Raw genomic sequence first — 16,971 nt, forward strand, 5'->3', positions numbered from 1 at the left:
TTGAAGTCTAATAGATTACTATTGACTATAGTCACCCCACTATCTATTGAACGTTAGGTCTTATTTTTTCTATCAGACCATATACTTGTACCCATGAATCAACTTTTCACCCATAACACCCCCTTACCCTTCCTGGACTCTGATAACCACTAATCTATTCTTTGTCTTCATGAGATCCACTTTTTTAGCCCCACAGATGAACTAGAACATATGATATTTTTCTGTGCTTGGTTTATTTCATTTAACATAATGACCTCAAGTTCCATCCATGTTGATGCAAGTGCAAGACTTCATTCTCTTATGGCTAAATAATATTCCACTGTGTATGTACCACATTTTCTTTATCTAGTCATCTGTCAATAGGCACTTATGTTGATTCCATGTTTTGGCTATTGTGAATAAATGCTGTAATAAACAGATGTGTCTTTGATATATTGATTTTCTTAGTTTTGAGTATATACGCAGTAGTGAAATTGCTGGATCATATGGTAGTTATATTTTTAGTTTTTTGAGGAACCTCCAAACTGTTCTTCACAGTGATTGTACTAATTTACAATCTCACCAACAGTGTATGAGGGTTCTTCTTTCTCCACCTTTGCCAGCATTCATTATTGCCTGTCTTTTTGATAAAAGCCACTTTAACTGGGGTGAAATGATATCTCATTGTGGTTTTGATTTGTATTACTGTGATGATTAGTGATGTTGAGCATTTTTTTCATATACCTGTTGAATTTATCTTCTTTTGAAAAATGCCTATTCAGATATTTTTCCCATTTTTTAATCTGATTGCTCTTTTGCTATTCAGTTGTTTGAGTTCCTTATATATTCTGGTTATTAATCTTTCATCAGATTGATAATTTGCAAATATTTTCTCTTATTTTGTGGGTTGTCTCTTCACTTTGTTGACTGTTTCCTTTGCTGCTCGAAGCTTTTTAGCTTGATGTAATCCCATTTAGTCTATATTTACTTTGGTTGCCTGGAGCACTGTTCATTTTCCATAGGAGGATTATATATGAATTATTTTTCAAATGTGTATAGATAACATACTAATTCATAGAGCATTTTTGAATTTTTAGTAGCTTTTTATCCAGGGAAAGGGAATAGCATTTTCAAGGAGGCAGAGGTGAGAGAGTATACATGCGTGGAGAATAGCCATGGTGTGAAATGGCTGGAGCAGAAGAGAGAGCAAGCAGTAAGAGATGAGCTTACAAGCAAGCAGGGCCATGCCACAGGAAGGCAGAGAGTTTAGACCCAATCCCCGAGCCAAGGAGGAGCCACTGAAACTTTGTAAGCAGGGAAGTGTTGGAGTTCAGATCTGATTTTTAAATGACCACACTGGCTTCAGTGTTGAGAATTTAAAAGCATAGGATTTGGAGTGATATGTAAATCTCAATTCACCCATTTACTGCATAATTTGGAATTTGCTAGAATAGTTGATGTTCTTTCAATCTGTAGACACAGGTGATTTACAATTCAGGAAAGAGGTTTTTTTGTTTTTGTTTTTTTATATCCGTGGCTTTTTAATTTTCCTGGTATCTTATCAACAGTGCATATATTTAAGTCCAAATTCTGGGTTCCAACTGAGAGTTGGGCACACCTTTTCTAGTAAGATGGGGTGCTCTCTAATCTGCCCTAGTTCATTGGGATGGGCTTGGCTATGGCATAACAAATAAACCCTGAAGTCTCGGTGGTTTAATATGATAAAGGATTATCGCCTGCTTGTGAAAAGTCTGATACAGATTGAGAAACTTTTCTCTATTTTGTAAATTATGGCCTGTGGAACACAGAGCAGGGGAAGATAAAGTTGGAAGATTTCATGAGATGAGTTAAAGTCAGGCCTGGAGTGGCTTCTGTCACTTCCACCCACATCCTGTTGGCTAGAATTCAAAGGCTCCAAACTGACTGCAAAGGAGGCTGGCAAATGCAGAGGTACACATGGGTATTTGACGAGCACGAGTGGTTTCTGCCATCTTCCTCCCTGTCCAGATTTTCTGTTACTCTCAATTAAAATTAAAATTGTCACAGTGAACTGATACAATCTTTTTGTTTCAAACTCTGTCTATGGCATATCATTTCTGAGGACTAGATGCTTCACCAGTACTTCCTACTTACAGCCCAGGTGTTTTTCTAGGTTTTGCCCTCTCCTGATGCTAAGGTACCTATTAGAGAAATGCAGACAAAATTCCAACAATCTTAAAAAATAAAATGGTTAAGTAATGGCTACATGGATCCTCAGTTGATATGGATGGGTTGAAAGGAACATACAAAATGTCATCCTGCCTTTTAAACAGGTGGCTCTCTTTCATATGACCATGTCTAGTATTTTTCCCTTTTTTTAAGTTTCAGACTTTAAGATCCATATAATTATTTTTATTTTTTATTTTTCCTACTCTCATCGTGAAAGGACCCACTTAATTATTAAACTAAATGAATTAGCTGCTAACACAGGTAAATTATTTATTTAGTAGGGTAAAAGAATTGAATATCTTGGTTAGCTGTTTTTTTAGTGGGTACGAGTTTTCACCACGTTGGCCAGCCTAGTCTTTAACTTCTGACTTCAGGTGATCTGCCTGCCTCGGCCTCCCAAAGTACTGGGATTATAGGCATGAGCCACCGTGCCCGGCCAACCTGACTGTTAATTAAAAATTATCAGGAATTACAATGTAATAAAAATATACTACAATAAATATAATTAAACTTCCTTTCATAATTCAAAAGTCACCTGAGAATCCCAAAGTTGTTCAGGATCTATGTAAAATATTGTAATATGCATTTTATATGTTATATGTTTTTAAAGCACTTAAACTTTACAAAGTACTTTCATAGGTTTTACTTATTTAATCTTTATCATTCTGTGCAGTGGGATTTATTATCCCCATTTGTTGGATGAAGAAATGAATCAGAAAGGTTATTTACCCAACATTACAAAGCTTGAGATGAGCTGTCTTTATACCAATGACCATCAGCAATTACTGTCAAGTCCTGCAGACATAACTATCTGGCTAAATTCTGACATTTGGATGGACCATGAATTTGGTTATACACATGATGATAACTCCTTAAGAAAAAGTTGCTTGTCTTTTGTTGTCATAAGTTTTCACTGAAGAACTAAAAAATAATGAAGTTCTAGCTATTGGTTGTTAGAATTCTGGATACTTGAGAGTTTATTCTGTTTTGTTTTGTTTTTGAGACAGTCTTCACTCTGTCACCTAGGCTGAAGTGCAGTGGTGCAATTTCAGCTAGCAACTTCTGGCCTCTCTGGTTCAAGTGATTCTTGTGCCTCAGCCTCCTGAGTAAATGGGACTACAGATGCGTACCAGCATGCCTGGCTTTTTTCTGTTTTTAGTACATAGGGGGTTTTGCCAAGTTGCCCAGGCTGGTCTTGGGGTTAAAGGGGTGAGCTATCCTGACTGGCCTCTGTTTTTTATTTGTTATATTTCCATCCATACAAACTTCATTAAAAATGAACAATTGGTATCAATTCAATTGTTTATTTAGCTTTCTTACTTAGGCTGAAATAAAGCAGACACTTTCTTTCTCTCTCTTTTTTTTTTTTTTTTTTGAGACAGAGTTACACTCGTTGCCCAGGCTGGTGTGCAGTGGCACAATCTCGGCTCACTGGGACCTCTGCCTCCTGGGTTCAAGCAATTCTCCTGCCTCACCCTCCTAAGTAGCTGGGATTACAGGCACCTGCCACCATGCCTGGCTAATTTTTTTTTGTATTTTTAGTAGAGACAGGGTTTCACCCTGTTGGGCAGGGCTGGTCCTGAACTCCTGACATCAGGTGATCCACCCACCTTGGCCTCCCAAAGTGCTGGGATTACAGGCATGAGCCACCGCACCCAGCCAAAGCAGACACTTTCTGTATTTTAGATTTTACTTAGCATTATTTTCTAGAGTTTTTTTTTCTCTAAAGGGAATTATTATTCTTAAAGATATTGTTCCTAAAAAGGGTTGAAGAATGCATCTCTAGTTGATAGGGAAGAATGTGAAATATTCTATTTTACATCTTTCTTCCTTTCCTTCTTTAAGAAAAAAAAAGAACGTCTCAGAATATCACATGTACAGATGAGTTTGGGAAAACTTATTTTCTGTCCTTTTAAGTTTGGAGCATTGGCATTGTAGAAAAACACAGCCTATATTATCTGTCATACTGTCTATGTTTTTTATGTCATATTTGTTAACAAGAAAGCATTTGAAAGCAATTACACAACTTCTAAAAATCCATTGTTTCCCAATAAGCTCCCAAGGCTGGTTTTGCTGGTGTGCAGGGTTCTGCTCTGATAATGTGAGCTATTTCACATGAGCCCGTGGCCCTCAGATAGCTCATCAACCATGGCAGGAGGGAATTCACCACACAAAGGTTCATTGGCCCTTCACTGAGATAATTAATTTCCATGGTGAGGACCTTGCTCAGTTGCACAGATCTGCCCTAGCAATGGCAACCTAGCAACCAAGTGGAGCAGCACCGACTCTGGGCAGTGCTCTGAGGTAGAAGGGCACAGAAGATGTTAATTATTTACAGTGCTGGATTAGTGAAGCCATGAAGAGCACCTGGGCCACCACCCACTAGAGTTAATTGCCTTTTCATCTGAAGTGCACACACACGATGTGCTTATCCGAGGACCCAAAAATATGCTGGCTTAATTACATGTTTCTTGGTGGATAAAAATCAATTTGTAAAACTGATAATTAAATTTAATCTAAATTAATGAAATATTAGAATGATCAATTTTCTGAGTAACATTATCAGTTCTGCAAAAAAGAAAGCTATTCAAATTTACTTAAAATTTATGTTAAATACTATGTCCAACACTTGTGGTCTCATATTAAAATGATCAAAGGCTAATATTAAACCAAGCATGCATAAGTCACTGCTTAAGTTGCATTTTAGTCTGGAAAACATTCCGTTATTATTAGTAGCAATAAAAATGTTAAAATCAGAGATTATTACATAGAACAAAGAGGAAATACTATAGTTTCTCTGGCGTGTGTGTGTATGTGTGCATGCACACGTGGATACACCTGTGGCAAAGCAAGAAAAGGCAGCAACAATCATTAAGTGCCAACTATATTCCAGGTGCTTTATATACATTGTCTTTGTATGGGATAGGCTAGGTATTATTATTATCCCCACTTTACAGACAAGGCATCTAAGGCTTAGGGGACAGTGCAGTTTGCCCAAAGTGATGAAGCTGGGATTTGGACTCAGGTCTGCCAGGACCTAAAGACCACTGTGTTTTCACTACACTGTAGGCCAGACCAAATGACTTAAGGTCAAAAGAAGGAGATCAGATTGACTCACAGTACAGTTGGGAAAGAATGGGTGGTAAGGGAAAGGGTTGGAGCTGTGAGGATTGGAAGGACGCACACCAGCTAACTCCATTTTCATTCACACCTGACATTCCTACATCTTTAGTATAGGTGGTTAGCATCCTTGCTTGAGCCTCAGCTGTGTTCTTGCTGGGATTCAGCATGCCTGGCCTTGTCTGCCAAATGGGAGGTCTGGGCCAAACAAAAGGACCCTAGCTTGAGGGATTGAAGAGCCTCAGAGAGAACTCATCCCAGAGAAGGAAGAGACATAGAAACATCACTATGAGTTTGTCTGTTTCAAAGACTTAGTGACAAACAGAGGTATCGTGAATAATTAAACCCTGCTGAGTGGTCTGAGATGAATACTATCATCCTCTGTCTTTTCCCCTTTCCTTCCACAGGTACCAGACCTGCATGAGCTCTGACGACTCTCCCTTGCTTCTCTGCTCTCTCACTCCGTGAATCTCTTACACCTCTGTCTCTGCCTTGGTGTTTGCTTCTCACTGAACTTGAACTAACCCAGAAGCATTGTCCCAGCACCTTTCCCCATGTTACAGGCTATTAGGCAGCTCTAGCATTTTGAGAGAAGGGAGCCCTGAGTGCTGGGTGGTTGTGGGCTTGTTTTGAACTATATGTGTGTCCAGGGCCACTGGACACACTTGGGAGCACTCTGCAGAAGGCTGAAATACCTGAGAAGCAAGTGGGGCAAGGTCCCATGAAATCTGGGCTATGGCTGCTTATGTGACCTCTTGGTGGCCACAGGAGATGAGACTCAGGAAAACTGAGGTTATAAACACACAATGAAAATATTACACCAGGGCTGGGCTCAGTGGCTCACGCCTGTAATCCCAGCACTTTGGGAGGCCGAGGTGGGCAAATCACTTGAGATCAGGAGTTCAAGACCGGTTTGGCCAACATGGTGAAACTGTCTCTACTAAAAATACAAAAATTAGCTGCGTATGGTGGCACGTGCCTGTAGTACCAGCTATTCAGGAGGCTGAGGCAGGGGAATCACTTGAACCCAGGAGGTAGAGGCTGCAGTGAGCTGATATCACACCACCACACTCCAGCCTGGGCGACAGAGCAAGACTCCCTCTCAAAAAAATAAGAAAAAAAGACAAAATCTCACACTGAATTGATAACTGCTATCATAAGCATAAGAGGCCCCATGTTTAGATTCTATAGCAAGAAAGTTACAATCATTTTGTATTTGTAAATTAGGAAAAACATATTTACTGCTTGCCATATGCTAGCCACCATACTAAGCTTTTTATTTGCTAACCCTAAGGCAGACACTTACTCAATATCCATTACTCCAGTCCTCTGTGCTGACACACTGTGCTTTTATTTGGGACAACAATGTGCTCAGCCTCCGGTCACAGTTTATGAGTCATGACACTCCTGTTGTTGTAGTCTCAGCTTCTTTTCACTGAAGGGAGGGAGACTGGGTTATGGAACGCACTTCTAGAAGACTACAGGCAAAACCCCTCATGCCTTTCAGGCCTTTGCTCAAGTGTCACCTTCCCTGACCATCCTGTTTAAAATGGTAGACCCTGGCACATAGAAGGCACTCAATATATTTATTTAAAGTCAGGTTTGGTGGTGCGTGTCTATAGTCCTAGCTACTTGGGAGGCTGAGGCAAGAGGATTGCTTAAGCCTGATAGCTTGAGGCTGCAGTGATCTATGATTGTAACAATGCACTCCAGTCTGTGCGACTGGGTGAGACCCTGTTTCTAAAACAAACAAACAAACAAACAAAAAAAACCATTTTTTAGAGTGAACTCGTGAAAATAAAATTTAAAAAATCTCTGGAGAAAGTACAGAACAGCAAGCACAGATGCCCAGGGAGAGGATGATGCCTGGCATATTTGGTGAATAGGTGGCCAGCATGACTGGGACGGGTGTGATGGAGGGGAGAGGAAGGAGGAATAAGACCTGGTGACAATGGAGAGCCTGCCTACACAAGGGCTTGCAGGGGACAGACAGGTGCTGGGCTCATACTCTGAGTGAGCTATGAGGCTGAAGAAGGACTCTGGGCAGAAGGATGACAGCATCTTACAGCATCCATTTAAAACTACCATCTGGCTGTGGCTAAAAGACACTGAAAATGACAACATGGAAGCAGGGAGAACAGTAGGCTGCTGCAAAATCCAAGCTGGTGATGATGCAGCTTGGACCATGGTGGAGCAGCAAGGGAGAAGAGAAGTGATCAGGTTCTGGATACATTCTGAACGTGTAGTCAACACGGCTTGCCAACAGATTGGATGTGGATTGTGAGAGAAAGAAGATGAAAGATGGCCTTTTGCCTCAAGCAGCATAGTGGCTGGGAGGACTGCTGGAGGAATGGGTTTTGGAGTGAAACATCAAGCACTCAATTTTGGACATGTTTAAGTTTGAGATACCTATTACATATCCAAGTGGAGATACAAAAAGTCAAATAGATACACATCTCTTGATTTTAGAAAGAAGTCCAGGTCAGGGACAGAGGTAGTATTTAAAGCCTTGAGAGTGAGTGGATGAATGCACCTAGGAAGTGAGTGTAGAAAAAAGGAAGAATAAAATAAGCTGATGTGTAAGGATGAGCACTGGGATATTCCAATCATGATGACAAAAATATATGCCAGGCACAGGCCCCTTATCTGCAGGTGCTCATTTCCCCTTTACATAAATGCTGCAAGGTAGGTTCTCTAAACCTGACTCGATGGAAGGGGAGGAATCTGTTTCACAGAGCTCGGTCATCTGTTCACGGGCACACAGGTGGTTAAGTGCTAACACCTATCTGACCTCAAAGTTTTCTTTCCTCTAGCAATCTAACCTATAAACCTTGGTATTATCCTTTGTCCTCCCTTCCCCATCCAACCAGCCTTTCACTTTTATCTTCATGTTAAGCTTTAGTACAGGGCATCCTGGTCCTTTGCCTTGAACAATTCCTCTTGCCTCTTAATAGGATTTCTTGCCATGAGACTCTACCCCGCTCTAGTTTATTTCTTACTTCCTAAAAGTAAAGCTGATTGGGTCACTTCCTGATTGGTTCTTCTATTCATTCCCCATAAATTATAATCCAGCTCCCTTAGCTTGGTATACAAGAACCTTCATAATCTGGCTCCTAGCTCTTCTGCATCTCAGTTTCATACACTGTTGTTGCTTGTTGGTGCCTATGCTAGACTTAACCAGCAAAGGCACAAAAAGGCAACAGCAGTACGTGATGTTAGGAACCTGATGGTGTGCCCTGTGTTTTGTTCCACATCTCAGAGGAAAGCTTTCTGCTTGTCACCATGAAGTATGATGTTTGGTGTAGTATTGTTTTACACGCCCTTTATCAGATTAAGGGAATTCTTTCTGTAGATAATATCATATTGTTATTATCATGAATGGATATCAACTTTTGTAAAATGTTTTTCTCATCTACTTGTCATCATAATTTCTCTCTTTTGATTAGTCACTGATTTATTTTCTACTCTTAAATTAACTTTATCTTCCTTGGATAAACCCAATTTGGTCTTCATGTGTTAACCTCTTAAAAAAAAATATATATATATACACATATACATATACATATACATATACATATATTTCTGGATTTGATTTGCTAATATTTTGTTTAGCATACAGCCCTACAATTTGTAGGTGGCCCAGGGGAAGCACTTTTCTTGGAAAGGTGGCCAGAAGCAAGCTAATAAGTAGGAGCAGTTTGATTTCCCCTTCTGCCTGGTATGAAGGCCTCTGTGTGAACGGCAAGGATTGGGATGGAAGGGACGTCCAAAGTTCTCTATTACAGGAAAATAAAAATTTTGTTATTGAAAACATTCATTAAAACAGAACACTTTCATATTCAGTACAAAATCCAATATATATTCAGCACAAAAATTGAAATAGATCTCATTGTTAAAATTCACAAGTTTTAATAGCAGAGAAATAAAAGTCTATAATTATAAATAAGCCATGATATATATATATGTGTATATATATATACACACACACATATATGTGTGTATATATACATACATATACATATATATTCAGCTTGCCAGTTCACCTGACATAAAAATAATAAATAAAAAGAGGAAAGAAGTCCCCAAAACCCCTTCAGGAAGCTTTTTCACACTACATCCATGTATGACCCCTTCTCTGTGACTTTCAGAAGGCCAAGGTTGATAAGAATGGTCTTTTCCAGTTCCAGGTAACTCTCGTAGTCCATTTTTAATTCAGCCTCCATTTGTTCTTTTGACTTCTGATACGTTTTCTACGGGGGGTGGGAAACAAGACATCCCTATAAAACACTGATATCTAAAAATACCAAAGGATGAGAAAGGGCTGTTTGTGAATATTTGACCTGGCTGCTGTTTCTTGAAAGGGTTGGATGGAGGGCAGGAAGGCAGGAGGGCAGGTGGGTGGGAGGCAGTCACATGTGCTGGGATAGGAGGAAGTGGGAGAAATATGGCCCTCCAACCCCATTCTCTCTCTCAGTCCCTTCTTTCAGTCTTTTTTCCTGTAACTCTTATTTCCCTTATGTAGACTGGAGGGTGACTAATATCCTAGAGGTTGCAGAATTCTTTTGAAATCTCCCTCTTCTAAGTCCCATATAGATGGCAGAGCTTGTGGATCACATGGCAATGACTAGTCTCCCCAGGCTGAGTCTCCAGCTGAAATTCTGGTTAGGAAAACTCCCATTTCATATGCGATTAGAGCAGTGATTATTATTATCCTTTGAGGAGTGAGCTGTATCCAGATTTTATGTTTGCAAAGAGACAGGTACATGATTTTCCTGAAATCTGTGTTGAACTGTTATGTACAGCCTTATCCTGGAACCTGGTGAGCACTCATAAAGGCCAGCCTTGCTGGACAAACGTGTGAACACTTTCTATGTGCCAGTTAGTGGCTAAGTGCTGTAAATATTTTAACTCTTTTAATCCCCACTGCAATCTTCTGAGCTTGTTACTGTTCCCATTTCCCCCTTTATCATCAGTTGCTTATAAGAATACATTTCTGACTAACATTAGTTGTTCTTCCTTAGTGACTTTTTCATGTTCTAAATGTAACAGGGGAACCCTTTTAAGTTCATTCACATATCCATAATATATCAGTAGTTCCAGAGAAAATTTGAGAAGTGGTGGCTCTACTTAAAAGAGAGGCACTATTTCAAATAGAAATGAAGGCCTTTGAAAAAGGCACTATTTCAAATAAAAAAGAAGTTATAAAAAGTTGGGAATGTTTTGGAAATTGAAAAGTATAATACAATTTAAGAAATTATTATAATATGCAGGTGTTTGAAAAGTATTTCACATGCAAATTATTTTTGGATTATCCACAATTCTACTTGCTCCCACTGATGTAGATAATTAGAAGCTGTTGCCATGGTATTTAAACACTCATAATGATCATGTATAATTGCTGGGGTAGGGGAAGGGTGGCAGATTATCTCCCACAATAGAATCTCAACAAACCAACTTTTGTTAAGTGTGCAAAAGAACAAAACTAAGATCAATTTGTTTATAGCAGTGGAACTCAATGAAATGTTAATTGACATTCTTTTATACTTTGTCACTAAACATGTTTTTGAAATGAGATCCTCTGCTTTTATTGCATTAATTAGTATCAACAAATGATAATGTAATATGATTACATTCAATATTTTGAATGTAATCATTGAAAAAATCAATATTTTTGCGTTGTTCTACATATTTGCTAATGCAGCACATTATAATACTTCCACATGCTAGTGCTTTTGAGACTGTGGTCCTCATGTGAATAATTGTGTTTGAGGATGTATGTATTTGGCTATAAGGAACCTACAGATAGGATCAATGATGAAATACTGGTGACAACAGAGCAAAAGCGAGAGGGAGCAAGGGGGAAACAGAAATTGAGACTGAGGTTTTCTCAAGTGAGAAAGAGAGAAGAGCCTAATTCACAGAGTATTTAAAAGCCCCAAAGTCCAGTGGGCAAGGGAAGACCAGCAGAGTCACAGAATTCATATCAAACAGGGAGAAGCCGAGAAAGAATAGCATGGGGTGCTTAAGAGCTTAGGTTCTTTTTGGCAGAGTTTAAGATGGATGTGCTCTATACCAAATTCTCTATTCAAGTTTCATAGCTTCAGTATATTATATACAGCAAAATTCACCTCTCTCCACCCCCTCATATCTATCATCTACCTATTATCTATCAATCATCTAGCTAATCTATCTTCTATCATTATAATAGCTCTATTTTTTTTTTTTTTTTTTTTTTGAGATGGAGTCTTTCTCTGTCACCCAGGCTGGAATGCAGTGGCACGATCTCAGCTCACTGCAACCTCCGCCTCTCAGGTTCCAGCCATTCTCCTGCCTCAGCCTCCTGAGTAGCTGAGACTACAGGTGGGCACCATCACGCCCGGCTAATTTTTGTATTTTTTAGTAGAGACAGGGTTTCACCATATTGGCCATGCTGGTCTCAAACTCCTGACCTCACGATCTGCCTGCCTCAGCCTCTCAAAGTGCTGGGATTATAGGTGTGAGCCACCGCACCTGGCCTTATAATAGCTCTATTTACTGAAAGTTTATTTTTCACATTCTTTAACTGACAGCCTGACAGTAATCCCAGTTATTAGTATTCCTGTTTTCAAGATAAAAGACCTGAAGCTCAGCCTTGCTCCAAATCTCATAGCTAGTAAATGCAGAGTTGGGATTTGAGCCCACATGTCTTGATTCACATTCAACTCTCTTTGCACTACCTTCTTTAATGTATTATTTGCCGGATATTAAAATTTTATAATGAAAGCATTCAAATTTTGAATTAACGTATCTGCACTAAAGGACTTTGAAATTATAGAAAATTTCAGAAATTTAAATTGGACTGAATCTCACTAGGTATCTAACTGCCAGTTCTCACTCATAGTGAGCTAGGAATTCAAAGAAATGCCCTCTTGACTCTCATGAGAACAAGAGAAGAACATGAAAAAGTATAACTGTGGATTAAGCCAAACAAATATATTTTCACTGGTGTTTGAGAAAAACATCTTTCATTTCTGAAATGTAACTTACAATTTTTTTCTTCTCCATTTCTAGTTCCATTTCTTTCTTTTCTTGCTCACGAATATTTTTGCGTTGTTCTACATATTCCAGATGCTTGACTTCTCTTTCGAAGTAGTAATTAACACTTGTCATCTGTTAGAAACAGAGGCTCGTGAGAGGGTGGCCTGCAGGAAGCCCCCATGACATTTATAAGGCTCTGTTAGAATTTCTGCTCCTTAGGGAGCTCAGACACGCCGATCTCTCTCCACGCCTGACACTACCTCACCAGAATCCGCACTCAGTATCTAGCTTCGCCACACCCACCTCTGCACTCAACACTAAACTCTGAACTTGGCACCTGGCCCGCCGTTGAAAATCCCCTCTGCACTCAGCACCAGGATCTGCACTCGACACTAAACTCTGCACTCGGCACCTAGCCAGCCGTTGGAAAACCCGGCCAAAATTTAAAACAAGCCCCGCCAAAACCTGCCCAATAGTGTTTGCCCCATCCAGCCCGCTCACCGGAAATCCCGCCTACCTAACTATAGCAGCTTGCCACCTCCACGTCCTGTTTCCCCACAGCCAATCAGAGTGCCTTCCCTTCCTAGATAACCCCACGCCTAAGCGGAGTCAAGCGTGCCTTCCCTGGCCTCTTTCCCCCGGAACCATGGAACCTTGCCCGGGAGCCAAGTAAATTGGTGTCTAATTGTTCTCATGCAGGCCTGTGTCCTCATTTTAAACTCGGCAATAAACCTTACAAAAAATAAACCTTACACTTATAATTACATAGACGAGCTACCTAATCTACCTCCCTAATCTACTTGATCATTACCTAATGATCATCTGCCTAATCACTATGTAGGTTATCTATTTTGTGGTACTTTAAATCTCTTAGGTAAATATAATTTGGAAATCGTACTCACAGGCCCCCTACCAGAGGAGTTAGCACAATTCAGGGGCTACTGTGCTAACATTTAGGGCTCTGTGCCTTGGAGGTTTCTAAACTAGAGTTGGAAGGAGAGAGCTGCAAAAAGCTGCAATTTTGTAGTAGAAATATTCAGAGGTTGCTTTTTTCCCTGTTTCTTCCTTCTTCTAAAACTGAGGGAAGTTTCATATCATCAGTCAAACTTGGAAAACCCAGATGAGGATATCAATGCAGATCCTAAAGGGACTGGAAGCAGAGCTGGGTTCCTGATCCCTGGAAGTCTTAACATGTAGGCATAGAATAGAAGCAGAAAAGTCAGCAGAGACCTTGGGGAAAGCAACCAGGTGAGAGAGAGCCTTTTGCCTGCCAGTAATTAGATCGATGTTGGGACTTGCAGCAGACTGCAATCTATATGTTTAATGTTTGTTGTACATACATTTATAGATTTCCATTCATTGATCTTTTTAAAGCTCATTATTAATATTGAAACACTTGAGTGGTGGATACAAGGTTGGGGGTGCAGAATGCCACCAGCTCAGATGTGCTGCCTGCTCTACTCCAAGTTGGGTTGGGAGCCAGTAGGGATGAGTGATGATGAGATGCATGAACATGTCAACTGGGCCCTCAGGGAAGGGTATCACTGAAATAAGTGTCCCATACTTCGGTTACAATGGAAAAATGACATTTTATGATTATGAATCCCCAAGTTATTATTCTCTCAGACTCTGGACTTCATTTACATGGTTTTCCTCCCATCTCATGTTTGGGGCTTTTTTTTTTAAGCTTCAAACTATTTAACTCACACAACAGAAATTACCTCTTCCTATTTACTGTATGAGTCTTTTGTTCCCTAATAGAGCAAAAATGCTGTCATTTCTAAATTTTTTCTAAAGACGTATCTTAGAAATACCTGGTCACATTAATTCTCTAAGCCATAAGTTACTCACCTCATTGGTGGAAGGGCGACTTAATGTCCAAGGAATTTCTAATATATGCAGTGTTCCATAATAATCAGCTATGGCTATAAATTGCTGTTTAGCTGAAAGATTTAAAATAAAGGAAAAAAATCAGCAAACAGAAAACCATCTTAAGCAGTTAAACATGAAATGTGTGTTTGTTTTGTGTTCTCCCAAAGGACCCACTGTGGTTCCAGTGATCTTGGCATTTTCATCAGATGTTCATGGTTAGACGATGTAAACATGTACAAGTCATTTTTTCCAGTTGATGAAACGAAAGCTAAGACTGAGCCTTTGTCGGTCTCCCTGCTGCCTCAAATCTTGTATTTCTGGTGACTGTCTAAGGAATGTGGCTCCTGGCTAAAAGCTGACACTCTCTGTGGCTGGGCCCACTGGGCATTCTTGAGAAGAAAGCAGGGAGAACACATGGAAAGATTTTCAAAGAAAAGTCACGAAGTTGATTTTCACCAAACACAGAAAGGACTAAAGGGTACTATTATTATCCAGAAGAATTTCAAAGATATAGCCAGAACCACAGGTCTTATTGTAAAAAGTGGCGTCCTTTGAGCATTTAAAATGGGTATAATATGCAAAATGCTTGAGAATTTTAATCTTCTTCTTTCTTCTTCTTCTTCTTCTTTTTTTTTTTTTAATGAGACAGGTTCTCTCTCTGTGGCCCAGGCTAGAATGCAGTGGTATGATCATGGTTCGCTACAGCTTCAATCTCTCAGGCTTAATCAACTATCCTACCTCAGCTTCCTGAGTAGCTGGGGCTACAGGTGCACAGTACCATGCCTGTCTAATTTTTGTTTTGTATTTTTTGTAGAGACAGGGTCTTGCCATGTTGCTCAGGCTGGTCTTACTTAAACTCCTGGACTTAAGCAATCTTCCCGCCTCACTCAGCCTCCCAAAGTGCTGGGATTAGAGGTGTGAACCACCATGCCCAGCCTGAATTTTAATTTTCTAATCTCATTGTGTGTGTGTTCTTTTCATTTTTAGTAGGTCTCCTTCAAATTGCAAAATCCTGGTCTCATAATCCCTGTAGGTGTACAAAGACAATGTTTTACACCAAAGAGGGAAAAGATACTTTGGTGGCACATATGGCTAAGCAGTAGTCTGACTGTGACACTCGAGATGCTGAAGACTGAGTTTCTAAATCTAATGTTTCTGAGAAATGGATAGAAAGATAATTTCATGCCTGCCCACCTTTGGAAACAAAGGGAAACTTCTTTTAAAAAAAGGCTGTTGGCTTTTTACAGTGGCTCACCCCTATAATCCCAGAACTTTGGGAGGCTGAGGCAGGAGAATTGATCACACCATTGCACTTCAGCCTGGGCAACAGAGTAAGACCTCATTGCAAAATAAATAAATAAATAAAATAAAAGAGGCAAACATACTGGATATACATGGAAATTACTACTTGGGCGAAACAGAAAAAAAAAATGGAGACAAAGGACATACATCATGTTTCTATAGACACATCCTTGAATTTATGCTTGCTTTGTTGTATATTACTTTTTCTCATAATTGTTTCAAAGGTTAAAGCTTAAATAGATATATAACCCCAGATAATCATTTTATCTCATGAAGAGAACTGCTTGACATTGGCTAGGGGAGAATCACAGAAGTGATATAATACTGAAAAGTATAACTTGTAATGAAAATTAAAGACTCAAAATTTATTCTATCTGGGAAGAAAATCAGCAAAAGAGAACAAAGATCTAGGGCTCACCCTGACTGCCCAGAGAAGGAGAAAGATGTTTCCCACTATGTGGTTCAAAACCAGCCTCTGCCTGACATATGTCTCAGACATCATTCTTGATGAGGCAATACAGTGACAAGAGCTCAGGTTGTGTCCAAGGTTTGAAAGCAAGAGAGAGGAAAAAGGAAAAGGAAAGACAGGAAGGAAAGGGAAGAGAGAAAAATGAAAAGGAGAGAAGAGAACGGAAGGGATAAAAAGGGATGGGGCATGAAGAAAAACAAAAAACTAAGAAATAAACATTGGAGGCTTTTCAGATGAATGTCAAGATGTTCCCAAGTTATCCAAAATGACCTAGCTTATTTAATTAGAATTAACATACCAGAAAAGATCCAGGGTTTGATGTAGGTGATCATAGTTATGCAAATGTTTTGAGACTGGGCTGGTTCATGGGTTTTCTCCAGAAGGTCCCAGATGTCAATATATCCATCTTCTCGGCCGATATAGAAAACTCCGGGCCGAGTCAGGGACCAGTGGCCTGAGGTGTACATTTTTGGTGCACAGCATGACTGAAGGAGGGGTCCAGTCTTTAAACAAATTTTTTAAAAAACAAAAAAGACTTTGTTATTATCTGAGGGAAATTCACCATAATGTACGTTAAGTACAACTCAAGCTGGCTCTCATCATATAACAACAAAATTATGGCCACTAGGAAGTCTTACTTTTCTTTGTTGTAGGGTTTTTCTATAATACCAGATTTTCATTCTGTTTTCACAAGCCATTTTTAGTTGTTCTTCAGAAAAGATTAAACCTTCCAATTAAGTTGTTGAAGTTTCTAATAATCCTGCTTCTAAACCCACTACTGCTTCTAACCTCACAACTATTTCTGTGGAGATTGGTGAACATTAGATAAGTAAAGATTATAAAGACATTCTGCTTATGCCTTTATTTTGCTCTCAGATATGTATATCCCATGGAAACAGCTCAGTAAATAGTAGACAGTAAAACAAATGAAAAGTCTGACAGTTCCAGCTAGGTACTGCATGTTGAAAATCAACAACAGAATTGGCAAATTCTCATATAAAGTG

At 39.5% G+C, this 16,971-nt stretch overlaps 1 protein-coding gene across 1 annotated transcript in view; it reads right to left on the reverse strand.

The window, feature by feature from the left end:
• Positions 1-9,324: 9,324 nt before the first annotated feature.
• The window catches only part of WDR63 (WD repeat domain 63), a 77,992-nt gene continuing 70,345 nt past the window's right edge, over positions 9,325-16,971 (reverse strand). Inside the window, exons 20-23 of the mRNA XM_032296397.1 lie at positions 16,266-16,470; positions 14,176-14,267; positions 12,334-12,456; positions 9,325-9,557 (exon numbers count right to left, since the gene is read on the reverse strand). Of these exons, the coding sequence (XP_032152288.1) occupies positions 9,414-9,557; positions 12,334-12,456; positions 14,176-14,267; positions 16,266-16,470 (564 nt within the window). The 3' untranslated portion in view covers positions 9,325-9,413. The remainder of the gene's footprint in view (positions 9,558-12,333; positions 12,457-14,175; positions 14,268-16,265; positions 16,471-16,971) is intronic.

The sequence above is a fragment of the Sapajus apella genome, unplaced genomic scaffold, assembly GCF_009761245.1.
Source record: "Sapajus apella isolate SASKATOON/1434 unplaced genomic scaffold, GSC_monkey_1.0 scaffold36, whole genome shotgun sequence".
Classification (NCBI taxonomy): domain Eukaryota; kingdom Metazoa; phylum Chordata; class Mammalia; order Primates; family Cebidae; genus Sapajus; species Sapajus apella.